This window comes from Momordica charantia (genome assembly GCF_013281855.1).
Source record: "Momordica charantia cultivar OHB3-1 chromosome 9 unlocalized genomic scaffold, Mcharantia_2.0 BLBB01000009.1, whole genome shotgun sequence".
In the NCBI taxonomy this organism is placed as follows: Eukaryota; Viridiplantae; Streptophyta; class Magnoliopsida; order Cucurbitales; family Cucurbitaceae; genus Momordica; species Momordica charantia.
Genome location: NW_028275167.1, coordinates 5737234 through 5765031, shown reverse-complemented (window position 1 = coordinate 5765031; position 27798 = coordinate 5737234). Strand labels below are relative to the sequence as shown.

Sequence of the window (27798 nt, the reverse complement as noted above, 5' to 3'; positions counted from 1 at the left end):
TAGTATAGTAAGCATTCGCAATCCTCTCTCTCTCTCTCGATCAGCTCTCTTATTACCAAACGCTTTCTTACCCCGTTTCGTTCCAGGCCCTAATTTATTGCCTCAAGCGCCAGTTTATCCTTCGCTCCGTGGTTTTTAATGCTTATTTTTGTTGAATTTCGATTCAGAAATCCGGGCTTTCAGGTCGAAAATGGAGGTTTTGAAGGATGATTTCTCCAATTTGGAGATTGGGACTTCCGTCGAGTCGTTCCAGAACTTCTTGGACTCGCAAAAGGATCTTTTCCGCTCCCAGGTCGATCAGTTGCAGAGAATTGTCGTCACCCAGTGCAGACTCACTGGCGTTAACCCGCTCTCTCAAGAGATGGTGCGTTTTTTGTTTATATTCAATTTAACCTTGAAATTTGATGCAGTTTACAGGGACGCCGAATGGTTTTTTTTTTTTTTTGGCGGGTATAATGATTATGAAATCTTGTATATTTCTGTCTGTGCAATCGTAGTTTTTTCGTGCAACGAAATAGAAAAGTGAATTTTGGAGTAGATTGAGAAGTTTAGTTGTATGTGTTGTGTTTTCAACTTAAGGTTTATTGACTCCTATACGCTCGTACTTTCTGGGATATACGTAATTGGTCACGTTCGTCCTAGCCAAAGAATGGCATGTATGTCTATGTTTGATTTGTTATTGGTTTCTAACTCATCAGTTATCAGGTGATGTTAACAATTTATGGTGACATGATGGATAGGAGGGTTTGTTGGCAAGTTTTCAGAATATTAGCCAAATAGTTGAGTGCGCGGACACTGTTTATTGAATCTGTATGAGTATTATGTATTTTCTATAGAAGATGGGATTTTTGAAGCGCTCTCCCGTTGGTGGTTGAAAGGAAAAGCTAAGCTTCCTCTGGAAGTGTGACATTAAAGCTTTTTTATGGCCTCTTTGGTTAGCAAAGAGTCTTTCAAGACAATGGGAATTCTTGACAGTCTTTGTGATATTGTACATGTTACTGCTTCTTGTTGGAGTGCTCTATACAAATATATTTTTTTTGTGAAAATCATACCCTTTTTTGATTGACCTAGATTGGAAGGTGTCTTGTAATGTAATATTTGCTGTTGGTGAGAGTTCCAAAACTGAATGCACCTCTGACTTACTTGGTTAATATTATCTGCATGCCTCTTGATGCTGATATATAAAGTTGAATTAAAGACTTCACTGAAAATACATCGCATTCATTACTCTTCAACTGTGAAAACTTCAGTATTGTATTTCTATTTTATTGATATTGGACATGTTGTCACAAATCTCCTTATATTTTGTTAATGATTTTTTTTTTTCAAAGCCTACCTATATTCTATGATCCAGGGTTTTTAATTTCCACTGCCACTTTTTTGTCATTTTGAGTTTAGGATGACATTATGAGTTTCATGTACTTTTATTGGCTTATAATTAATATAAATAGGTCCTGCATTGGTCAAGTAAAGGTTCCTTTCTAGATATTTGCCATTTATTAGCTCAAGATATACCTTGCCTAGTCTTTTCATTTTATCTTTTAGTTCTCCCACAATGCATTTTGACATGGTAATGATTCTTTACAACTTAAAGGTTTCATGGTCATTTTTTAGGTGCATGATAAATTTATTTGATAATTGACTTGCATGCTTTTTTTTTTGTCCATGCAGGCTGCTGGTGCTCTGTCAATTACAATTGGTAACTCCTGGCTCTGTATTATTGTTTACTTTGCAAAGATGTTTTTTACTCACTCATATAATAAGAAATCTGTTAATTATACGAATATTACAGTATCACCACGATCAAGTTTCTTTATCATTATAGTTTTATCATATTTACTCAGTTCTGTTTTCCATTTTCAGGAAAAAGACCCCGAGACCTGCTCAACCCCAAGGCTGTAAAATATATGCAAACTGTTTTTTCTATTAAAGATGCACTTAGTAAGAAAGAATCCCGAGAGATCAGTGCCTTATTTGGTGTCAAAGTAACACAGGTTCTATATGCTTCATGTTTTTGATTGTTCGTATTTTCTTTAAATCGTGTCTTTTAATCAAGTGCCAAATTGTAATCCCAATTTTTTGTTTTGATTGGTTTTATATGGTTTCGTTTTTTGGATAAGAAACAACCTCGACAATATCATGGTAGGTGATAATAAATCAACCCAAAAGAATCTAGGAGATTACAGAAGTTCCTTCAGTTGGCATTGATAAGAAATGAAATTTGAGAGAGCTACAAAATGAACTGTAACCATCCTTCTCTATTATATCTAAAGATGTTTTTGAAGATTCTGTTGTTTTCTACCATCCACACCTCCCATGAAATCCCTTTGGTAGCATTTTCCAGAGAATTTTTCCTTGAAAAAGGTGAATAATCAGGAGCTATTGCTCAAGGGCTGACATCGAAAATGGGAAGGAAGCACCAAGCTAAATGGAATTTCTGTAGGAGAGAATCTTATAGGTGTTTGTTGTAGTGGGGTACATTTCCATTTGGCTGCATTTTCCAGAGAAATTTTACTTGAAAAAGGTGAATAATTAAGAGCTACTGCTCAAGGGCTAATGACACCGAAAATGGGAAGGAAGCACCAAGCTAAGTGGAATTCCTGTCGGAGAGAATCTCATAGGAGTTCGTCGTAGTGGGGAACTCATTTATTAGAAACACGCCAACATTTATTTGTTCACCTGATATTGAAACAACCATTAATGTTCAACTGTATAATATTTGGTTCCTAAGAAAATTGTAAGTATCTAATATTTTGTTGTTGGTCCAATATAATTGATTAGTGACTGTCCCTTATTTTTAATCATCAACAATTGATGTGCTTCTAGTTCTTGTAATTTGGTTTTAATTGTATCTGTGTTTTTGTATGGTTCCTTGCTTTTTGCACTTCCATATCTCTTAATGGAAAGCGGTTTGTGTAAAAAAAAAAAAAATTGTTAGACCTCCAAAGAGGTTATAAGTGCAGGAGATCTTATTTTTGTATCTTAGGATTTTGACCTCTAAGCCAACCCTTGGCATTGGCGGAGAAGCTTTATTGAGACCCTTTAGCAGTTTGATTACTTGTTTCTCTATTTCATGCTGTCACTTCTGTGTTCTTGGATTTTTTTTTAATTGCATATGATTTTACAATTGATTGTTTTTTGGTCGTTTATATTCTGTGTTTGCTGGTTGATAGGTTCGTGATTTTTTTAATAGCCAACGTTCAAGGGTGAGGAAAATAGTCCGTTTGTCACGAGAAAAATCCATCCAATCTAATTCTTGCAAAGAACTTGAAGTTGGAGGGATTGCTACTAACAGTGATCCCGGAATACCAATTGATGCAGTTCCCTTGAACTCTGATGCAGTGGTTCCTTTTAACTCTGATGCACCAATTCCGTTGAACTCTGAAGCTCCAGTTCCTTTAAATGTTGATACACCAGTTCCTTTAAACACTATTGAACCCAGTAATGTTGATAATGGACCATCCTGTTCAACACAGGATAGTGATCTATTTGGCATAGATGGTATAGATAGGCATTTTGTTCAAACTATATTTAGTTTGATGCAGAAAGAAGAAACGTTTTCTGGTCAGGTTAAATTGATGGAATGGATCTTGCAGATACAAAATTCTTCAGTACTATGTTGGTATTATTCAAATTACTCATTTGGTCTTGGAGTCTTTATTTTTTTATTTTTCCTTCTTTTTTGATATCCACTTCCTCTTCTTCATCCTGCTATTCGTTTGCATTGTGTTAGGTTCTTGACTAAAGGTGGTGCAATTATTTTAGCGACTTGGTTAAGTCAAGCTGCTGTTGAAGAACAAACAAGTCTCCTTCATGTAGTCCTTGAGGTATGTGGAACTCATTTGTGGACTCCTATTCGGGAAGTATTTTGTCTAACATGCAGCACACATTTTATCCATTTGGTCCACATTGCGAAGTTTTTGGCTGACTCATGTCATCTTCATTTAGCTTTATTTATCTATTTTGTTGCTGGTGATGTATGTAAAAGTAGAACTAACTTTGGAATTGGACATAATCTTATGCTTGTTTATTTCTAAATTATCTCATTGTTCAAGTGTTCAACAATGTTATTTTACCAAGTAAAGTGTGCATTACTTTTGTTCCTATCAAACACGAAGACAAAGCTTGGCTTCTATTTCCAAGACGACGCTTTATTCTTAGCTATGTTTCACATTTTTTTTTTAAGGTTTTGGTTTGCTGTTCTTTTGTTAGGCTTTGTTAAGCTAACGTTGTCTCTCTGGTTAGTTTGTTGGTTTTTTGGTTTGTTTTTGGTCTTTTTTCTTTTCGGGGCTGATGTTTTGGCTTTTTTGTTTGTTTGGATGGTAGTTGGTTTTTGCTTTTCTCCTTTTGGGGTTGTTTCCATGAACACTTTGTATCTTTTCATCTATCAATGAAAAGTTGTTTCTCGTTAAAAAACAAAAAATTATTGCTTGTAAATATCTTTTGATGGTTCTTGCATCTCGGATCCTTCATTTAAGTTTCTGTACAACCATTTTGTATTTTCATTCCTTTTGATTATAAAAAACCAATAATTCCACATTTCAATGTTTCAATGCATCTTGGTCAGTTAGTAGATCTTATTTATAAAATTTATTACTAGCTTCTACCCCAGTGACCATGGAGAGGTTGAGGGGTTTTGTATTTAAATGAAGAACCCTTGCATTATAAAGAATTGATTTATGTTATTATTTTGCAGGTTTTTTGTCATTTGCCTTTACATAAGGCTCTTCCTGTACATATTTCAGCGATACTTCAAAGTGTTAATAACTTGCGATTTTACAGAAATTCAGGTATGATTTTGTCGTGTGGTGTTGCTTTTGTGTGCTATCTCACCTCTGCTCTCTGTTGGGAGAGATTTTATGAACTACCTTTAGATTTTCTTTCAGTTACTGTCTCTATTTTGTTGAATTTGAATCCTCACACAAATAAACATGAGGTTGTGTATTATGTGTGTGTGTGTGTGGAAAAGGAACAATTTTCATTTAGAAAATGGAAGAATCCAAGAGGGAGGACAAGTGATTCTCTCAAGTGGCCAAGGATCTTACATTAAAACACTCCAATTGGCACCTTTATGTGCATGTTAATTACTTTTTTCTCCTCAATGCAGATACTTGTTTTCTTAGTTGTTCCATACATGCATCATAAATTACTTTGTGTGACCATTTTCTCGTTTATTGCATTTGTAACCTATTTATTATCATTATTTATTTTTTTGTAGGAAACCGAGGAATTTGTTTAGAAATATTTATAGCTATATTGCCATTTTTTTAGTTGCTAATGAATTAGGTATCTTATGATAATTTTGCTTCATATGGAGATTTTCTAAAATCCATGAGCTTCATAATATATGTTTGCGCTTGCTCCTGTGAAATTTTTTGAGTCTCATTTTCTGACTTGAAGATCAGACATATCAAACAGGGCAAGGTTTTTATTGTCAAGATGGAGCAAATTGTTGACGAGATCTCAAGCATTAAAGAAACCCAATGGCATGAAACTTTTGACCAATTCACAAACAGAGATGATTCTGAAACAGAGGCAAGTGTATATCTTTAACTTATCTATGCGTTCGTGGAAATTAGAAAAAAATTTCTCATTATTTTCTCATATTTTTTTGCAGTATTGGTGACTTTATGTGTGAAGAATCATGGAAGTCGAATATTGATATGCCTGTAAGTTATTTGTGCTATCATGATTTAATTTTATTAAAACCTTATCATGCTTTGGAATTTCAACAACTTTTCTTGCGTACAGGAAAATTTTGTTTCTCCGAATGTAAATGTAGATAATACGAGGTATGGATTTGGTCAAGTAACCTTGAAGTTCAATTCAAATTATTATTTTCTGCTGGCTAACGATTGTCTTCTTTTCCTTTTAGGAAATTGGAATCTAATCACGCATTGAAACTTTTGCCGGCCTCTTCGGATGATTTGAATCGGAAGAATGTCCTAAGTTTATCTTCATCCAGTATCCTTGGAACATGCAATATGATGTTTTTACATATTTATGCCTTTGATCTTTTAAGTTGGCCAATCAGAATATAATCGGAGTGCAGGTTTCCTTGTTAATGACGGAACCTTTTCATTAAGATTGGTAATAGGTTCAACGACTGGTTGTATGTGAAACATAGTAAAACGGTTAATACCAAAGAGGAAACTAAATCCAGAAATTTCAAACCGAACTATAGATGTGAAGGAGACCATCCCCTAAACAAACTTAAGCCAATTTGAATAACCAGAGTTCTTACTCGACCTTTACCAAAAAGGCCTCCAAGTAGAATTGGTTACAAAAGGAGTATAATTAGAGAATGATTTAGAAAGAAAACAGAATGAAACTTTAGCTAACTAGAGCCTTCTTCCCAACCCTGTTGCTTTCTTTTGAAAATTTGCTAGTTTATTTCCATCCAAATTCGATCATTTATTTGAATCTATAGCCTTTTTTGGGTTCTCTCTTGGTGTAAATGTTCCCCACTTTTTCAACAGTATAGTTTTGCCTCTCTTATCTAATGGTAGAGCCTTTTTGTAGCCCACTCATGGGACCCCCTTTTGTATTCTTATTTCATCTTATCAATGAAATAGTTTCTTTTCAAATTAAAAAAAAAAAGTCCCCAAGCAATAGCTTTTATAGTGTTGACCCGCAAAATCTGTCTTTCCCTTAATCTTTGACTATACGGTATCTGTTAAATATTGCTTCTAGCCGCTTCATCAGAGACCCAGGACACTTGAAATTGTTATGATATCTGTAGCGTAAAATTTCAATTGAAAGAACCACAGAAAGATAAAAGGGCTGTTTGGATGTTTTTTTCAAGAACTATTTTGTAGACTTATCTTTTAATCTCTTTTTCTAGTTGCCAATTCCAAAGCCACCTTTTCTGAACGGCAAAGATACCACTCCCCAGTTAACTAAGAAGGCTAATATTTTCTTCTTTTCCTCCAACCCGAGTAAAGTCCCTCGACTTTCTTTTAAAGTTTCAACACAATCTTCCTTGGAATAGGAATAAAAGACATTTAATGAGTTGGCCAGTTGGGGGAATAGAAGTTACTGCATCGGTGGATTGGCCAAAGCCAGGCGTCCTCCATTTGAGAAATTGAAATTCTTCCACTTCTCCAATTTCCTCAAAGCTTCTTCTTCAATTTGTTTCCAGAAATCCACCCTCTTCTGGGTGATTGATTGGTTTTAGACATGAAGGGGTGTAATGTTCCCCTCATGTGGGTCATTAATGGGTTTTTAGTAATTCTGTTTTAGGGTTTTCCTTTGTTGTATTTTTTTTGACAAATTCAATGAAATATCACTTTACCTCCATTTTATATTTTTACATGTGCTTGAATTTTCTTACTTGCGCTGTTTTATTTTTCCAGAGGAATCCTGGATGTACCGATACAGAACATTTCCTTTCTTAACTTATAATGTTTTTGCATTGATGATGCCATTTTGGCAAACGGAAAGTTTAAAGTTAATTTCCTTAGCTGGTTATAGGATTCAGAGAACGCAGAAAAGTTCAGATGGTAGAGCAGCCAGGACAGAAAGTTGCGGGCAGAAACTCGCAGGCTCCAAGAGCTTCTCCTGCGAGTCAAGGTCGGCCAATGTCTACTGATGATATTCAGAAAGCAAAAATGCGAGCACAATTCATGCAAAGCAAGTATGGGAAGGCTGGTTCGCCAAATGGACGTTCGGATGTGAAGTCTGAGAATGTAAATAAACCATTACATTTAGTTTCCGGTGCCTCGTCTCCAGCATCTAAAATCTCTCTAAGTCTCAAATTAGAGGACCAGAGAAAAGCTTTGGTGCCCCCTCCAAAAAGCAGTAATAAGGTCGAAACCCCGCTTCATTCGAAGGTTGAAGTGGAGTTCAAGGATTCGCTGGGGGAGAAATGTAAGAGGGTCCAGATCCAATGGCGGATGCCACCAGGTTCATTTTCTTTAACACCCTACACTTCCTTTAATACTATATATTTAGTTTTCAAACGATAGTTGGGACATGGAGCATGATTGAATCAAAAAAAGTTGGAGATGCCACTTATTAAGAAAGTACATCTGTCGACTCGGTATATAAACACAACATAAAACACTGTAACACGCTGTTTTCCAGAAAACTAGACACGATTTGGATGTGTTCATTACAATATATATTCTTTTCTTAAAAAAAGGCTTTTTTTTAAACAAATTTTAAAGCTTTTCAATTTTCTCACTCTACAAGTAATCGTATATGTAAGAGACAAAGGCATAAAGATTGAAAAGACGAATGTTGACTCAGTGACCGTCCCAAAGATTCACAAAGCTCCTACCCCAACTGAGAATTTTATGAAGTTAACGAAAAGTCAAATTTTGGAAAACAGAATTTCATGGGCTACTGTAAATACCATTGAAAACCATCTTAGAAATCCACCTATTGAAATGACTCCCTCCTCGACACTCAACAGACATTGCTTAACAATGATGACAATGAAATCCAAATGTCCTACAAAATAAACGAGGATACCCAAGCTAAAAAGTCTAGTAATTTATAGAAGTTAGAGCCTCCTATTCTCTCACTTATGGGTAAATTGGCTACTTCAAGTCTCCCAACACTCGAGCAAATTAAAGGTATTATTTTAATATTGTCCATGTCTTCTTGTACAAGAGGAATAATGTTCCATATCTCAGCGCCTTGATATAAATGAAAGTCGAAGATTATTTCAAACAAATACTAAGTACCTACGTTGTGGAGTTATCTGGGTTCCTCCTTGTAGGTTCACAGACGAGTAGGTGACCTAATTGTTCTCGCGGGTATATATATATGGTAATAATCATAGATAGATAGTCTGCACAAAGTCTTAGGGCCTTATGGAGAAATTGCTATACTCCGAATCAGTCTCTTTGCAATCTACATCTGTGTAAAATTTTGTTTGGAGCTGTTTTATTCTTTCCTAAGACGATTTCAAATTTTTTTGTAGAGGCACCTAATTTGTTGCTTTTTTAAAAAAAGAAGTCGTCCGCATAATTATGTAGAATATAAATTTCATATGATTAGTTTTTATCACTTAGTGTTGTATATAATGCTAAAAATTTAAGTTCTATGATTAAATGGAGTATTATTCTTGTTTCAATGATAGGATCTTAGCGAACCATAGCATGTGTTGATGTAATTTCTGTGTCCATGAACACAATATGATATGGAACACGATGGAATATCATTTTCTGGAAATAGATAAGGGTATGCTGGAGGCAATTTATTCAAATATACATTTTATAAATAACTCCCAAATAATTTCCCAGGAAATACTTATCCTTGATCGATGGAAGAGAAAGGCCTCATTACCTTTTCCTATATACTATTAGTACGTTTAAATTAAAGAAGGCTTCACTGTTTCCTATAAATTGGATATAGATTCTGTATTTTGCACTTTTTATTTGAATTTTTAGACCCATGTATTACGGACGTTTCTTTTTGGTGCCAATCTGTTTTGAAGTTTTCGTTCAAGTTAAAAAATTTGCTATTTGATTACCTGTCCAGGGGGATATCCATCAGTCATACACGTATGAATTGAACTAATAGACATGTGACATCACGTTCTTCATTCTGTAAGATTTAGATGACAGATGCTAGCTAATGGTACGAAAAGGAAATAAAAAACCAATTATAATGCATGCAGATTTTCATTTTGGTTCCTTTTTTTGTTCCTGGCTGAAATTATATAAGGGCGTTTACACAAGTCACTCTACCCTCACTTGATATACTTGCACTTGCACCTTTCTTTGAACGGCTTTCAAATGGGCAGACCAGATTTCCAATACGGTGGTCGAAATCTTAATAAAGAAAAGCTATTGCAAAGACTTCTTGAAAGAGCTGACTCTCTATTTATCTGTTTTGAGTTGGTAGCATTTGGTTCTGGAGAACTGTTTCAATACAAAAGTTAATGTAGCATTTTGGACATATCTTCCTTATTTTGTGTTTGAGAACACTGCTGCTGCTGGTCCTTGACTGCAGAACATTGTAACTAGTTTTTTCTGTGATGGAAAGTTTATTTATTCATTTAATTTTTTGAGAGTCTACAATTTTTCTTCTTTTGTTACAAAGAACGACCTAAAGGAGATGGCAAAAGGGAAAAAAGGGCTGCTTTATTGTTTTGATGGTAGAGTGGCGAATAAATATACATGCCCATCACTTTTATCAAGTAGATCAGGATCTCATCTTATGAGATCTCTTAGCTGTGACTTGTCTAAATGTTTCAGGCCTTTGAGTACAATGGTCTAAATGCTTCTCTGTAACAGGCACAGATTTAGTACTGCAAGTTTGGTTGGTGTTGGGGTTTTGTTTGTGTTGGATTGAAGGTATATTGTAGCCAAATCTACTAGCTATGGTGGTCCAGTAAAATTCTGTTACACGTTGATGGAAGTCTTGAAAATCAATCTTTAACGGCACTTGTTTCCCTAGATCTTGGCCATGGCATCTTCAACAATCAGCTGATTAATCTCAAAGGAAAATAACAATAATGAAAATTTGGAATAAAGCAATCATATTTTCTTGTTACAGAGAACTGTGTTCATAATCGACTGCTTTAGTTTCCTTCCTTAAACTTGAAATGTAGTGTGATTGAAGCATAGCTTGTACTTCATTTTGAACTGTCTTATGTGGATCTGAGGTGTATATGTGTATCCTATTCAAAGTGGGACCAAACCGAATGAATTGAGCAGTCAAAGAAGCGAGAAGAATTCCAAAATAGAGTTGTGGTTTTGACTCTGTCAAAAGCTAAAACTCATACGGCGAAACCTGTGAAGTGGCCTCAACTCACACACAATGTTGCTGCTGTTGAACTCCAACAGCAGTTACAGATGCGAAACATATTGACATTAAATCTGAGTGACGGCTGTTTTATCTGCAGAAGAGCATTCTGTCAGTTAACAAACCATCAATGAAATGAACCACTCTTTTAGCTGTTTAGTGAAAAAGTTAAAGCGAATCAACTGAATTGTGTTATTTGAAGAGATTTCAATTTACCGGTTTTGTTGTGATTGCAATCAATGGGAAGTTTCTAGTTTTCCTTTGGCTTTATATCTATCCTGCCTATAATTTCACAGATAGCCTTATTTATTTCTATATGCAGAAATGAAACTGAATGATCTTTGGAGCGTTGGTGCTGGCGAGAACAGTAAAGAAGCTGGATTCCAAAAAAATAGGAACTCTAGAGAGAAGGAGACTTTGTACCAGACCATCCATGACATACCATCAAATCCCAAGGAGCCATGGGACCTGGAGATGGACTATGACGACTCTTTGACTCCTGAAATTCTGACTGAGCAATTGCCTGATAATGAGACTTCAGAAACAGAGGTTCGTAACCATGCAGTTGACACTGCTGTTCCATCAGAAATGACTTCATCTCAAGATCTGAAGCCAACTGCAGCTGAACCAGATCTTGAGTTGCTTGCTGTACTCCTGAAAAACCCGGATTTAGTTTATGCCCTCACTTCTGGCCAAGCTGGTAATTTGCCTGCAGAGGATACAGTAAAACTGTTGGATATGATCAAAGCAGGTGGGGCAGCTAATATGGGCGGCGGCAGCAGCGTAGGTGTTGGCGTAAACAGGATGGAGAAGACGGGGGAGAAAGTTGAAGTCTCTCTTCCATCTCCAACTCCTTCAAGCAATGCTGGAACGGTGCGTGACTTAGGCTCATTTTGCTGCTGTCGCACAAGTACATGCAAAAATGTTGCTTATATTTTGTGCTTAACCAGATTATTCTCCGTTTCATCAAATCAAATTTGGGGAGCAAATAGCACCTCTTTTGTTTATTTATAGTTTTCTGGTCCAGTATAAATTTCAACTCCTCCCCTGTGCGTATATGGCTGCGAGTCACATCAATATTAGTTGTTGGGTCTTTCTCCACCTCTTATTTTCATGATAAATTGGGTACCACACGATTAAACTTTTGAGAAACTTCCTTCTGAGTTTCCCACTCCACAGCAGTGATTTCCTCCATTAACATATTAAACATTGCGAATGTGAACATAGTAAAAATTATTTGGAAATTGTGTATTTGCTGATGATGGTTTTTTCTCCCTTAAACTTACAGAGTGGATGGAAACCAGCAGTGTTCAAGAATCCTTTTTCACAGCGAGATTCCATTTCAGAAAGCAGCAGAGGTGCGCTTGCTTCCCCGCCCGTCGATACTTCAAGCATTGCAGTGTCGCGAATTCCAGCAAACCAACAGCTCGCAGCTATGCCACCATTGTCCCATCAGCTTCCTTCATCAGTTCCTCAACTTTCACTTCCTCAAACTCCGATCGACGGGCTCCAACCCCATCACCTCGTTCACTCTCACCACCAGGGCATTGTTGCAAACTTCCCCGGCGTTCAATTACTCAACTCGGAAACAGCCTCCGCATTGAGGAGCTTTCCCATCACCAACATACCCTTGGCTAATCAATCTACAGTAGCAGCTCCCTCTTCAGTGCGGATTGAAGGTGGGAATGTTGCAAAACCTGTATCTTTTTCATCCAACACACCAGAAAGAGTAATATCAATCCCATTCCAATCGCCTCCTTCCCCGACCCCTACACGAATGCTGCTGAATCCGATGCAGCAGCAAAGGCAGTCACAACTACAGCAATTACAGCCATTTCAATCAGAGCATCTGCATCAAACTCGAGTAAATATCGAAAAATCCGCCCCAAGCTTAGGTTCCTGGAGACCAAGGCAGCAGGATACGGGTTCCCACCAAAACAATGAGAGAAAATTGGTTGGAGGTCCTTCATGGGGGAGAAATGAATTTGAATCATGGAGTCCAGAGAACAGTCCAGTAAGGCCACAGCCACAGCCACAGGAGTACAGCAGGCCAGATAAAAGCTTCTCAGAGCCCAGAATAAACTCTGGACGAAGCTATGGGCCTGCTGAGCAGCACAGACACAGCCAGAGCCAGAGGAGTCCTTATGGATATAGAGAGCAAAACAGACATGGAGGAAACAACAGCAGCAGAAGGTGGCGTGATCGGCAATATTGATAGAAACAAACAAACAAACAAATTGTGAAATTGTTTCAGTAAGACGAAGAACTCACAAATGGATTCAAAATCATTGGAAAATGTGGCTCCCTCTGTGAGAATGGGTTGAGATTGGTGTTCTGTATTGCAAGTTTTATACTTCCAAGGCTCCCCCAAAGGTGAAAAATAACACAATTTCACAGCGGCTTCCTTGCTACCAGGAGTATCCATCTTCTTCTTCTTCTGTTTCTTGTTTCTTTTTGTGGGGTGGGAGGGCTTTGGCTTTTGACCTGTAAAATTTAGTTTGAGGAGCTTGGGTTTGTAGGGGGGAGGATTCTCATTTTTTCTTTTTAAATTTTTATATCAATTATTGTTAGTGTTATTCTGTCTTCAAAATGAGTGCTGAGCTGAGGTGATTTTCCCATTTTCGATCCAATTACTTTGGGCATAATTTTCATATCATATTACCTTCTGCTGGTTGAGAGCCACTGAGTCATTTTGAGTTTGTACTTCGCAGTGGCCTTGCCTTTATTTCTAACCATAACAATAAATTGGGGGTTTTTGTTAAAAACTTGAAACTTCAAAGAATAGTCGTCTTCCTAAACATTCAATGTAATGTATAAACTTTTCATTCGAATTCATGTCAAATATAGATGTTTTAATCTGAGTTATGTTAATTTTTAATCCTTAGGACCATTGTTGAAATTCATGAGTTTAGCTTAGCGGTAATTACCACATGTTCTAATATATATTTGAGTATAACATGTAATGGAGATCGAATTTACGAACTTTTGGTTGAAGATACATGTCAATCATCATTGAGATATACTTGATTGGGTAAACATTTTCTAATATTTAATGGAGTGAAAACTGAGTATTATTAAAATTAATACACCTGAATTAAGGTTAAAAACATCTTTTTCCAAATTAAAAAAAAAAAGAAAAAAAAACTGCATGATCGGTGCAGGGAGAAGGTTCTCAAATCTCAACTGGGGAATCTTTAATTTTGTACAGAATCGGTGCTTCATTGCCGTTCTACGCAGTGTTTGTTCTCTCTTCACCTTCAACTCTCGCGATTCAGAAATCAAACACCAAACTTCATAAATCTCTTAGTTTCTGTTAATCAAAAAATCCACCACTTCCCCATCAAACTCCATTAAAATGAGGTACAGATTCTACCGTCTCAACCCAATACTTCAATCCTTCTACACCAGGCTTTCCTCCGCAACCCACCAGGAATTTCATTCAATTCCGCCAATCCAATCCCTCAATCTTCAACCCCAGAACTCACTATTGGGAATCTACGACGATCCGAAGAACAGAATCTCCAGACGGTGGCATTTGGGCCACGCCCACCGCCACGACGACCACCATCGATTCGGCGAAGAGGGCGAGAGTATATTCAAGCTGGGTCTCGGCGCTGACATTGCCTTGGCTGCGGGGAAGGCTGTGACGGGTTATTTGTCAGGAAGCACAGCCATCATCGCCGATGCGGCTCATTCAGTGTCTGATGTGGTAATTTTTATCTGAAACTTTTGATTTCTTAAGTTGTCTTCTTGGTTGAGTTCTTGAAGCTGCTGCCCTGATCCCTCAATCGAGTTCAGCTTTTAACAACATTTGAAATTCTGCTCATTCTAAAGATGAATTGAATAGATTGTGCCTTTTGTTTTTCTACTTATTGTGTTTGGTTTCCTAATTTTTTCTTGAATCCAACGATATTTGACAATTACTTGCCTTATTCTTGTACGCTACAGGTTCTTAGTGGCATCGCTTTATGGTCGTTTAAAGCTGCAAAAGCTCCTAAAGACAAGGAGCACCCATATGGTCACTCTTGATTTGTACCTACATGCTACTCCATTTTTCTCTCCCTATATTATGAATTCTCAGCTTAATGGTTTTGTATCATGTAGAAAAACATTTTTTTTTCTTTAAGTTATCAACTCATGTTGATTATACATCTAGTTTACAAATCCGTGAGAAAAATATGACCATTGACAACAAATGTTAAACTATCTCTTTAAACTATCCTTTGGGTTTATGTTCATTTCAATTGTAAGACTTATGAGGCTCAGCACTTTAAATTTGAACCAAGGAGAATGATGCGCTTTTATATGACATTTAGAAAATCATTTGCGTGTGTTTACTACTATCTTCATATTGAAATATTTCTGATTCTTGGGTTTATAAAACATATGAATCATGAGAGTGGACTTTTTAATGATTCGTATTGTGTTCAATCCTGATCGAACTCATATTTTAAACAGATTTAGTTGTTAATAGTTAATACAGGGAATTTCCTTACCATCTAGTATATACTTGGTATACCTAAAAAGCTAGGTGTTCAGGATGGTTTTACTCCTACTCTGCATTTCCAGTTAAAAATAACATTGTCAAAATGATATTGTTTGTCTGAGATGCTAATGTCGTGCTTTCTCTCGCTTTGAAATACTATTATTTTACAACTCCTTCTCTGCCATATATTCTCAGGACATGGTAAATTTGAGACTCTGGGAGCCCTTGGAATCTCTTGCATGCTTTTAGCAACTGCTGGTGGCATTGCTTGGCATGCTTCAGAACTTTTACTGGTATGCTTGATTATCCATTTTGCTCCTAATTGAACTCAGAGTAATACAGATGTTATCTGAATCTTCAGAATCTAATCCCTCTTCCATTTTCACATAATCCTGGTGTTATTAGGATTTGAGGAATTTCACATTGTAACTTGTGGAAATTTTGTTTACATGGTAAAAGTTTTGGATCCGAATTTCGTGTCGTAGCCAACTAAGCCTCCTTTTTTTCCTTGTAAGCAGGGCTTGCTGTCAGCTGCTCCTGAAATAGTTAATCAGCCGTTGGGACATGATGATTTGCATAACCATAGCCATGGTGGACATCATCACGGGATCGACATGGACCATCCTATTCTAGCCTTGAATATGACTCTTGTATCAATATCTATCAAAGAAGGGTAAGGGTACTTGCCCGTGTTTCACTCTGTTAAGAACTGGAGCACTTTGAAATGCTCGTTCATTGACCATGTTTCCCTGTTATGCTACCTTATTAGTTTATAGTTTAGAAAACCTCAAGTTAATTAGTAAGCATCTTAGATGAGTGCTGTATCCAATCTTGTACTTTTGATAGTCATAATGCTTCCCATTCAGCCGAACTTTGAAAATATGCTAATGTCTTGCATCCTTAACTAGACAATAGAATGGTCATTATTTTGGCAGTTTGCTGCCACACTATGATAATTGGTTCTCGTCTTGACCCCTGATAGGCTTTATTGGATAACAAAGCGAGCTGGGGAAAAACAAGGTAGCGGACTCATGAAAGCAAATGCATGGCATCATCGGGCTGATGCTATATCATCAGTAGTTGCGCTCATTGGCGTTGGTGAGGAACTCTGGTCCTTGTAGTCAGCATTAAGCTATCTAGTAGTCTAGTCTGCATACTTCCAGCTCCTCTGGCAGGGATCAATGATTTTTATTTCAGGAGGTTCTATTCTCGGGGTGAAGTTTCTAGATCCCTTAGCTGGACTCGTTGTCTCGGGCATGATTCTGAAGGCTGGACTTGGAAGTGGACACCAAAGGTGTGTAATACATTTTAGTCAGAAACACGGGTCACGAAAACAATACTCAATTTTCATTTTTATTTCAGATCTGCATCACATTGATTATTTTTTTTAGGAATTGCTAATGTGATGTCTAATAATATGACTGTAACAAAACATTGAATAGTTCCAAGTAAAACTGCAGTGGGATAATGAATTTGTTTCCAGAATTTATTATTGTCCATAAACTTCAATCCACTGTTTCAGTTACTAGTTGAAGAGAATTTATGCATAATCGTTTTCTTGGTTTCTATATTTCTAATGTTCTTCGTAATAAATTTTAGCATCTTGGAATTAGTGGATGCTGCAATTCCAGCAGATCAGATAGAGCCTGTCAGACGAACAATACTGCAAGTTGAGGGTGTCATGGTAATTATTATAAGTTTTGTGTTATCTGTTAACTTTAAAGATGATGTGTAAAATAGAATTTTGACTTCTGGGTGTCTGGTTATTGGGAGAGGGGAGTTGAAAGTTTATGGTGTTGGCCTCCATTTCCATGCTTTCCTGTCTTGTTCATTATGAAAACAAGTCTCTGTGATCCTGCTGATGTCGAAAAACCATCTTTAGGGCTGCCATCGCCTTAGAGGAAGGAGAGCTGGTTCTTCTTTGTATCTCGATGTGCATATTGAGGTTCGACCTCTGATTGAATTACAAGTATTTCACTACTAAATGTGGTTGATGGACATCGGTTTTATACTTTGCTTTTGCTTGCAGGTTGATCCTTTTCTGAGTGTCAGTGCTGCTCATTGTATAGGTGAAAATGCTCGTCGAAAGATTCACACATCACATCCTGAAGTATCTGAAGTTTTTATACATATAGGTACATTGCTCAGTTCATTTTCCTTGCAGATCATCACACATGTTCTAGTTGAACGATTTCCAGAATCGGAACGTTTCCTTTTTCCTCATCACTAATAATGATCACCTGTAGATCCCTCAATTTCACATTTCCAACACAGTTTATCGGACTGGCAAGAAGGCTCGATCGGAACTTTAAATCAGAGTACAGATACCCTGCTGAACGAGAAGAAAATTGAATCCATGATTTCCAGAATCATCCAGTCACAATTTCCTGAGGTGAATTCCGTAAACGTTCTGAGCTGAAACTTTTGTTCATTTGACTGATTAGCATATTTCTCTTTGAACGTGTTTCAGAAAATGGTTGTTGAACGCATTACACCCCACTTGTTGCAAGGCAAGATTCTGCTAGAAATCGAGGTCTCCATGCCTCCCGACTTGCTAGTTCGGTAAAACTCTCAAACCCGACAAACCTTAAACTGCTTAGTTTGGTCTGTCGTTGTTGATTCTCCAAGCAAACGTGTTGTGTTGTGTTGTGTCCTCAGAAATGCAATGGAAGTAGCAAGAGTAGCAGAGATGCAGATCCTGAAGGCAGCCTCAAACATAGTTCATGTTAGCATTCAGCTGCGTTTGGGGCATAGAATTCCACAGCTAAGCCACCAGGCAAAATTTTAAAATGCGACTTTTTATTAGACTTCTCATGTTTCATAGCTAAATTTTTATTGGGGGTGACATCATTTGACCCCATTACCTATAGATTTTTTCTTGGAATCTCTCCTATGAGAAAGAGAGTTTGGTTGAAGGTCTCAAAAAGTAGCTCAAAATTTTATGTTATGGTAAATATTTGATTAACAACTAATCAAATTTAATAAAAATGTAAAGAAAATATTTGGTAAATTCAATAAGTTTCTATTTGATTACAGAATTTCAAAAATTCTCAATTTTGATAATTATCTTTTAGAAAATAGTTTTAAAAGATTCTCAAAGACTACCAACATTTGTCACTAACGCAGGTTTTTAAAATTCACTTTTAGATGATGTTATATCTGCGTATAAAATTTTAAAATTAATCAAAATTAACTTTCAATAATTCATTAATTTACATGTATAAAGTTAAAATATTAAAATCATTAAGTAATTATGTTTTAATAGTAAATATGTTATAAATAATGGATCCAAATAGTTGATTTTATTAAACCATACATCTTAATATTTTTTAAAAGAAATGTATTTAAAAAAATTAATCATTTTCAACCTATTAATTTATTACTATAAAAATTTAATACATACATATTTATTATAATTTAGGTAAAATTTTAGTATTGTTTTATTAATTGTAAATTTTATTTAAATATTTTGAATAATTTAAATTAATTAGTGTTAATAAAATAAGAACGAGAAGATCTTTGAAGAAATCATTTGACAATATTAAAACGTGAAGAAGTTAATTTCACAGGAAATCAGATTTAACAAATTGAAACTCTTTCTGATAATCAGAAATTCGGAAACAATGACAGATAAATACAGAGTTTAGGAAATTCTGAAAAAAAACAATTAAACCAGAAATCAGATTCCACTCTTTTCAAGAACATGTGGCAAACAAGAAATTCCACGGAACTTTCAGATGAGAAAAAGGATAACGGATATTTATGGAGCCATTGATCAGATAATTGTAGTCTGAATTTTGAAGTCAACAAGCATAGATTCAGAAAAGAGGATCATCACCTCAATAACTCCTTTGGCTAAACGCACGACGAAAATGGTTAACTATGAGCATTCATAAATTTCTGAAAAAAAGTTAAAGAGAGTTTAGGGCTCAGAAGGATCAATTGGTGATTTCATAATCACGGAAAGATGAACTTCCTTCAGAAAATAGGTAGATTTCGACATCATTGCCTCCAAATCTCAAAAACTCGAAAACTCAAAAAACCCTAACTGCGAAAAAAAATGCTATAATTCAGAGAGAAAGAGGAGAAGAAGAAGAAGAAGAGAGACCTCGTGCTGACGATATAATATGAGGTATTAAGGTGTATTTATAGTGAAGGTTTAGGGTTAGGGTTTTCGAGTCGGATTCGAAACGGTGCGTTTTGGATGTTTGGGCCTCAACCTAACTTTTACAAGGCCCAATCTCTCTCTCTCTATATATTTTTATTTTATTTTATTTTTAATAAGAAGACTCTCTCTAGATAATTTCCCTCCAAAAGTTACTTCCTTCCCTCCATCAATTATTGTCCTTTTTAATTTTGAATAATACATAGGTATATATTGGACTAAAAAGCTTACGAGTATTTATTTTCTATTAAAAAAAGAAAAAAAATATATTCTCTTTTCTTTCTCTATTCAAAAAAATATATAAGGTAGGAATAGATACTCATTAGTATTTGAGAATTTTTAAATCTTCCTCCCAGCTGCTCCAAAACCTTCCGCCATCCTTCAAGTATCACACTCCATTTCTCTCGATTGAAAACTTATTCAATTTACATTGTGGTTCTTTCTCTCATAACTATTAAATGTTTAATAAAAAGGAAATCTGAAATATCAACGTTAGATGTTTTCATATATGACTTTGGCTCTAGATAAAACAGCCTAGTTAGATAGCCAAACAATCGTCTATCTTCTAATAATTGCAAAGCAATAGTTTTGCTAAGACATATAAAAACTCCACCCATTCGAGAATAAGTTGAAAATTTGAGTTTCAATCATGTGCAAAAATGTGGTATTAAGTATGTAGATGAGTGCCAATCTAAAATCTATTATTTTCTCAAAGGTTGACGGGTTTAACCCTATCTCGTAATTATTGAAGCAAAGAGAAGGTAGATAGATAAATTAAGTACACATGTGTCTCTTATCTAAAACAAAACTAAAACGAGTTCACCTACCAAAACCTAAAAACTAACATAGGAAACTAAAAAGGTGGAACTCAAGAACAAAATCTAAGCTTTCTTTGTATCCAAACTTAGCTCTTCATATACCTGAAATACTCTCACTTAGAACTCAAATATGGATTTGTCAACATTTGGATCTCCATGATCAAAGTTTTGTAGCTCAAAATGCTTCATAATCGGCATGGTCTGACGGTGGTGGTGGCGATTTTGATCTTCCTGCAACTGTCTCAACCTCCACCCTCCTTCTCCCAACAAATCCAGAGTCATCATGGGACTCTCGCCACTGACGTCACCATCGGAGAACCTCGATACCGACCACTGACCCTTTTCATGGACGAGAAAGCTCGAGTTGCTACTACTACAATTATCTTGTTCTTTCGTCGTCATCATATGTCCATACATTCCCATATCGATCCCTACCATGTCTTGTTGATCAGAATGTTGCACTTCCAATGGTGAGTTCAAACCACCTATGGAGCTTGCAGTGGCACCGATCTGTGCAGCTTTCTGCAACAAGGCGGTGGCTGATGTTACAAGCGCTGCCGTGCCCGACCCAGAAACCTGAAGGAAAGAGCAAATCTAGAAACTTTGATAATGAAGATCAAACTCTTATATTCCAACTTTATACCTATGAAAGTATTAAGTATGGTTCGCTTGAACTTTTAGGATTTTACTTATTTAATTTTTATATCTTAAAAGGTTTTAAGTATACCCCTCAACTCGACTAATAAGTTAAAAAATCAAGTAGAGTTGTCAGGGGACCTCTTAAAAACTTTTTAAGATACCATCAAATTAACATATACAACCTCGAAAGTTAATTAGACTTATTAAAAACTTTTTAAAGCTTAAAAACTAAATAGATAAAATCCTAAAGATCAAAACTCATAACTTTTTCTAATCTAAAAACAAACTAAGGGTGCAATTCTCTTCCTCTCCTTCCTTCCACTTTGCTTCGGCTTACCTGAAAGCAGCTATTTTTGCTGTCATGAAGGTAGCTGAAACGAGAAGCGGCAGCGGAACTGAGCTGAAGGCTTGAGAAAGAGGAGGAGTTGCTGCTTCCGGGTCCAGCCATGAACAAGCCTCCCGAGGCAGTAGCGGCGACCGGGGCGGGGAACGGGTTTGAGTTGTCGAGTTGCCAAGGGAGGGATTTGAGAGGATTTTTGTGGTCGTAGAGGTTGAATTCAGGCATCATTGATTTGCCAAATTGAGAGAGTTTTGGAGGAATGGAGACTGAGATTGGTTCTATAGTACTGTTGACAACTACTCCTTGTTTTAGTTTGTTGTTTTCTTCTGTTAATGCATCACAGAAAGCCCTGTGTGTGATGAAGCTGTCCCTTCTGTAAAAATAAATAAATAAATGACATGAGGAAAATATATGAGGTATTTATATATTTATTTTTCTCGACCCACTTTTTTCTATATTTGAAAATACGTATTTAATTTATTTTCTTGCTTTTGTTGTTTTGGTTGCTAGGAAGTGAGTTTGTGGTGTAAAAAAAAAAAAAAGTGAGTTTGTTAGGTTATTACTTGTTTTATAATCTACCTTTTGAAAATTTTTGGTATCGTGGATAGTAAAAAAAATTTTTAAATCGCAAGTCGTGGATAGTAATTTATTTATTTTTAGTTCAAGAACTTGTGAAGGTGAGAATTCAAACTTTTTACCTTTTCATTGAGGATATATATATACCTTAACTCAGTTAAACCACGTTTAAATTGACCATCATATATTGAAATTACTATTATTCAGTCCTATACTTTTTTTGACAAGAAGATAGAGGTGGGAGAATTTCAACCTTTAGTGTCTTTAAAATAGCTCTTACATCTCAAGTATTGAAATAATTTTGACTTTTTGTCACCACAGAGAGCATAAAACACATAAATGTAAAAATTATTGAACTAAAATTTCACTACCATTTTAACAAAATTAGCATTAAGTGAGAGAGCTAGTGATTAAAATTCAATTGGTATAAGTTCAAAGAGGTAAAAGAAAAAGGAAAGTTTAACCTAGAAAATTCAGATTCCATTTGATAATATATTTTATTTTTGAAATTAAGCTTACAACCGCATATTCATCCATACGTATTGTTCAGTTGTCTCGTTATTAACTTTTGAAAATCATTCCCAAAATCTAAGCTAAAATTTTAAAACAGAAAACTAAAAACAAAATCGTTACGAGAATATGCTGGTATGTTTTCAATTTGCATAAGATGCATGGGAGAGTTTTAAAATTAACCTGGAAAAGAGAGTTCCACAGTCACATTTGTACTCTCTAGTGCCACAAGTCTTTTGATGAGCCTTCCAATCAGACTGAACTGCATACTTCTTGGAGCATTTCTCACACTTCCATTTCTTCTCCCCATGTTTTCTGCTAAAATGCTTCTTAATCCCCGTAAGATCCCCGAGCGCTCGAGCCGGGTTGTGATGAACACACGTCGGTTCGGGGCACACGTACACCCGTTTCTTCACTTCCCCGTCGTTGGTTCTTTGCCGGAGTTTCCACGGCAGGTTGTGCCCTCTCCTGTGCAATTGAAGGTTTTGATCCCTCTGAAACCCCTTGTTGCATATCTCACACACAAACCTATTTGTCGCCATTAGGGTTGTGGGTGATAAAGCAATCACTTCAGCATTTGGATCTACAATGGGGTCATTAAAACAAGAAACAATAATGTTACCAAACGAACCTCCTACATAAACTTAATTAAACCTTAATCGTTTTGACATATACTACTACTCTCAACGACAAAGAAGAAGGGCGGGTGAGCGGAATTTGCCTGGAGTGCCGGGGAGATTCCGCTTCTTCTTAACTCTTTGTTGTTGAAGTGAAGAAGTTGAGCCAATATGGCTGTTGGTTTGATCATCATCTCCATTGGGAGAGCCATAGAGGAAGTGATTGAGGAGCTGATCATGGTGTTTGTTTTGCTCAACTTCTTGTTCTTCTCCTTCCACACTGTTTCCGGAAGACAAGTTCCCATGATGTTCTTCTTTTTCACCTGTAATGTTTGAGATTCCCATAAATAAAAACAAAACAAACAAACAAAAGAGAGATCAAGAATAATTATGTTTTGTCTGATTTATTTCTCTCTTTTTTTCTTAATTTCTTTGTTTTTGGTGTTCCCCACACACTAAATTTAAGGAACTTGGTTTTTTTTTCAGCTCAAAACACAAAACAAGGGATGTGTTTTGGTAAGAGGAAGACAAAAAGGAGAGAATTTCTCCTTCATTTCTGATCCCATGAAACAAAGGGAAGATGTAAATAAAACTTGTCAAACGTTGGATGCTGTTGTTGGTGTTTGCTTTGGCCTTATTTATTAGGCAAAAATTTTGAGCGAGTCAATATTAATTTTGAACTTTTAATTTCATTCTATTCTATTCAACTTTAAATTTGAATGAGGTAATAATAATGTGAAATATTTAATACCCTTCTCAAAACTAAATATCAAATAATTTGTAAACCAAATCAATAAATCATCTTCAAGGAAAATTGATACGGCACTAAATACCATCTCAAAGATTGGTTCGATTGTCCACTCGATGAACTCAATTTTTTTTTTTTTTTTGAGATTAATCTATTAATTAAGGGTATTGATTTTTTTTATCACTTATTTAAATTTATGGCTAAATTTGAAAAAAAGGTGAATTTTTCATATTTTAAAAGCATTCACCAAACTAGTGTTTTATTGGATATTAGAAATACACCAATGTCTATTGTGTAGCTACTCCTTTTTTTTAATCACATATATATATATATATAGATTCATATATTATTACATTTGGATTACTTTTTCTTTGAACTAATTATCCATGTGGTTGCAGAAAAACATTTGAGATTTTTTGCCTATAAGTATAACAATTTTAATAATAATGATGCGGTACAAATGAAATCATGTACCTAAATTTTTTTTAAGTTCAATAAATATAAGGTGTGGAATAAAAATTTCAATTTCAAGAAAGGTAATTACCGAGCAATTCAAGAATTTATATATCCTCTTGTATTTTTAATTTTTATGGTATTATTCAAGGTATTTTATATTTTTGTTATTATGAATTTTGAGAGTGGACCTTCCCAAAAATATGTCAATATGCATTTACAACTAAAAAGATGTTCAATTTTCTAAATTTGATTTCTAGAATTTTATATTCTACGATGTATTTAGTATCTCAAAAAACCTATTTCGTATATTGCTATTTGATATACTAGATTTTGTATTCCATTTAACTTAATAAAAAATAATTTGAAAATTTTTAGATGGCTATTAATAGACATTTTGATGATTAACTAAATTTAGTAGGTTTATAAATTAGTCCCAATCCAACTTAATTGAGAAATATTTGGATTGGTTTCATTACGGCACATGGTTGATGTGTCATTCAAATTTTCATTTAAAAAATTAAAATAGAAGTTTCTATTTACTTATTTTCACAAAAAAAAAAAAAAAGTTGTGGAATGTCAAAGTTTATTTTTACTTAAAATCATATTCGAAATAGTTTAAAGAAATTATCCTTTCCAAAAAGAGAGAGAGAGAGAAATAGTTTTAAGAAATTACGATTGGAAAGTAAAATAATCTTTTAAAATAATTGAATGCAATAAAATTAAAATATATACATGCATTATGCATCTGTAATTTCATCCTAAATAAAATGGATACTTTTTAATTAATAATAAAATTTAGATTGATTCGGGTGAACTCAAATTAATTTTAATTAAACAAATCTATGAATTGATAGACCATTCATAACGATTCAATTTATTTAAATTCATCTGAATTTAATTAAACTTATTCTAATCTAGGGTTACTTTGAGGTTGGCCGTGACTATTAAAATAATAATTCTGTCACCTACGATCCGAAGTAAATTAGTGTTCGATATATTTCAATTGTATAAACACGAAAAAGGATGGTGAAATTTAAATTTACTTCTTAAAAAACTCAATCTCAAAAGTCTTTCGTTAACCGGATTCTACGAACAGACCTCATTAAAATAGATAAAATTTTTCCATAATCATTTTTATCGTCTTCACATTATCAAAATCTCAAACGTCGGTCGAATTTTTGGATTATCGAGTTTTTTTTTTTTATATAAATTTTTCTTACACACTGTATTAGTTGCCACTAGCTAAAAGGGGAGCAACAATCAGCAAAGGTATTAGAAATTAAAAAACAGCAAATGAGACAAGAATTAGAACATAAAGAACATTATGGAATTAGTCATAGATATAAAGCTTAGTAATAAACGGCAATTTTCGATATATTTGATGATGACAAACACAATTGTCCAACAAATTTCTTTATCATAGAGAGAGAAAAATAATTGTATTAATTAATTGGTATTAGTGTACTCTTAATTAATTCTCTAATAAATTTCCCACTTGCTAATCGACATAAGCTAAGGAATATCTTAGATGAAATCAATATAAAAGACAAATAAAGGTGTTCCTTTGGCCAATTTTTATATATTTTATTAATCTTAATATACATAAAAGAATTGGTGGTCTCTCCTGAGAATTATGCTACAATTATTTTGAAGTTATCATATATACGCGTGTGCAGGGATATTAAATTTCGATCAACATGTCAATAGTTTCATCGATATTTTTATATGTTCATGAATTCGACATTTTATTTTTATCTGAACCAAAGATCAATCTAGATCAGAATTGTAAATTTTCTTTCTTTTTCTTTTTTTTTTTTTTTTGAAGAAAGACCGAACTAGCCCGTTTGGCTCGATTCCATTTGGTTCCTTCGTTTCTGGACATCCCTAGTGGTGATCACGTGGATACCAATTTAATGAGTGAAGAAATTTAGGGCATGTTTGATTGGCTCTTCGAATTTTGTTTTATTATTTTCAAATAGATTAAGTAAATATGTCTTTGGAGTAAAAAGAAAATAAATAATATATATATATATATATATATATATATAGATAGATAGATACCTACATATAGCCACGTTTGGTAGATTTATTTTTTAAAATTTCTTTCGATTCTGTGATCTAAATAGTAGAAATTGTGAAATCCGAGAACATAAATGATTACTATTATCTAAATAGGGTATCTTATCTCTATAAGATGTGTCTATAGGAAATTTTTGTAATTTTATTTTTGAACCGTAGAATCCACGAAAAAGTTCCATGTCGTTAAAAAAATACAAATAAATTCTATATTGCTTCTGCGGATCAAATCCCCGCTCTATTTATAGTACCCAATCAGATTGGAATATCATAATAATGGTAGAAATTTACTAACTTTTGTTTTGATAGAGCTATTCTCTACAAAACTCCATCAGTCTAAATAGAATTTTCCTATTGCTTTGTATTTCATTTGTAGTTGTTGCAAATTCAAATTTGAGTATCAAAGTCTCTTTATTCTTACGTTCATATATTTATTTCATGCATTACATCTATAGTATAATCAAAAAACATTAAGCACAAGTAAATAAAAGAGGAAGAGAAACTCTTGAAACAACGTTTATATTTTTTTAGTGTTTTCAGATATTTAACTTGAAAGTTTAAATGCAAAATTATTAAAAAAAAAAAGATAAAAACTTTGATAAATATAATATTTCATGTTATAAACCTATTTTATTTTTGTTAAAATTTAAATATTTAAAATATAATATAATTATAAAAGATATAATATTGTAAAATAATAATTATACAAAATTTATAACAAAAATTAATAAATTAATTAATATTATTTTAGATTATACTAAATATTTAGTTGCCAACCACTATTAGTTTACTAAATATATTCCTAAAGAGGGAGAAAGTGAGTATTCAAATATGCGGGGTATTAAATTTCTATCGACATATCGATATTTTCAGCGACAAATTTACATGCCAATAGGTTCGACATTGATATGAGAGGTGAATCGACATTTCGTATCGAATCAACAAAATATTACTAATATATACATAATCAATTATTTATTTGTTATGAATTTTTTTATTCATAAATATATGGACATCAATATTTCCATCAACATTTCTCTAAAATTGAGATGTCAACATTTTTATCAACATCAACGTCAACATTTAAAAATGGGATCAGTATATTGATAGTTTATTTAGAAACTATAATTACATGAAAAGATTGAATGGTATAAAATTTACACTTTTGTCATGAAACAACCTCATTTAGGATGGTACACATCACCCAATTTACTAATATATCTTTTTGTATCTCACCTCAATATTAATTAATTTTAAAAATACAAAATTGGCTACTTGGGAGGTTACATTTTAAATCCCTTAAATTTTGCCTAATTTGACCTTCCAAAAGTGAAAAATATCAAATCCTCAAAATCCTCCATTATTGAAAAAATTCGAAAACCTCATTCCTCCGACTTTTCTTCTTCTTCTATCGTTCTGCTTCCGTCCATTCATTCGTCTATGGTTGTCGTCTGCGTTCCTTCGTCACCGGCTGCTGTCTCCGTTCTTCTTCGTCGTCGAAACTCCGTCTAGGTTCTCCTTCGTCTCCAGCCGCTCGTCCATTGTTTCCGTCTGTTTATCCTGAGGTTTCTTTTTTGTCGCCGGCCGCCCATCGATCATTCCAGCCCTC

The 27798-nt window shown here is 34.6% G+C and overlaps 3 protein-coding genes and 2 non-coding genes across 5 annotated transcripts; 2 read left to right on the top strand and 3 right to left on the bottom strand.

Annotated features, from left to right (window-relative positions):
* Positions 1 to 30: 30 nt before the first annotated feature.
* Positions 31 to 13334, top strand: LD (Homeodomain-like superfamily protein). The gene is made up of 13 exons (XM_022298292.2): positions 31 to 364; positions 1672 to 1699; positions 1864 to 1994; positions 3174 to 3622; positions 3734 to 3827; positions 4697 to 4790; positions 5406 to 5535; positions 5618 to 5669; positions 5752 to 5792; positions 5876 to 5964; positions 7474 to 7905; positions 11081 to 11631; positions 12047 to 13334. The coding sequence occupies exons 1-13, from the start codon at positions 191 to 193 to the stop codon at positions 12971 to 12973; spliced, it is 3192 nt and encodes a 1063-aa protein (XP_022153984.1). The 5' UTR covers positions 31 to 190; the 3' UTR covers positions 12974 to 13334.
* Positions 13335 to 13909: 575 nt separating this feature from the next.
* LOC111019455 (Cation efflux family protein) lies at positions 13910 to 18159 on the top strand. The gene is made up of 12 exons (XM_022295852.2): positions 13910 to 14467; positions 14707 to 14776; positions 15440 to 15537; positions 15763 to 15917; positions 16227 to 16342; positions 16442 to 16538; positions 16844 to 16928; positions 17127 to 17189; positions 17274 to 17379; positions 17491 to 17636; positions 17715 to 17806; positions 17903 to 18159. Exons 1-12 carry the CDS (start codon positions 14114 to 14116, stop codon positions 18030 to 18032), a joined length of 1512 nt encoding a protein of 503 aa, XP_022151544.1. The 5' UTR covers positions 13910 to 14113; the 3' UTR covers positions 18033 to 18159.
* An 854-nt stretch (positions 18160 to 19013) lies between these two features.
* Positions 19014 to 19089, bottom strand: LOC148208873 (small nucleolar RNA Z155). Its single transcript, XR_015787500.1, has one exon. It is a non-coding gene; the product is annotated as a small nucleolar RNA Z155 (small nucleolar RNA).
* Positions 19090 to 19167: 78 nt separating this feature from the next.
* Positions 19168 to 19259, bottom strand: LOC148208872 (small nucleolar RNA R41). Its single transcript, XR_015787497.1, has one exon. It is a non-coding gene; the product is annotated as a small nucleolar RNA R41 (small nucleolar RNA).
* A 1085-nt stretch (positions 19260 to 20344) lies between these two features.
* On the bottom strand, positions 20345 to 23254 carry LOC111021044 (zinc finger protein GAI-ASSOCIATED FACTOR 1-like). The gene is made up of 4 exons (XM_022297884.1): positions 23014 to 23254; positions 22476 to 22875; positions 21204 to 21579; positions 20345 to 20803 (listed from the first exon to the last, which is right to left on the bottom strand). The coding sequence occupies exons 1-4, from the start codon at positions 23252 to 23254 to the stop codon at positions 20345 to 20347; spliced, it is 1476 nt and encodes a 491-aa protein (XP_022153576.1).
* Between the last annotated feature and the right edge of the window lie 4544 nt (positions 23255 to 27798).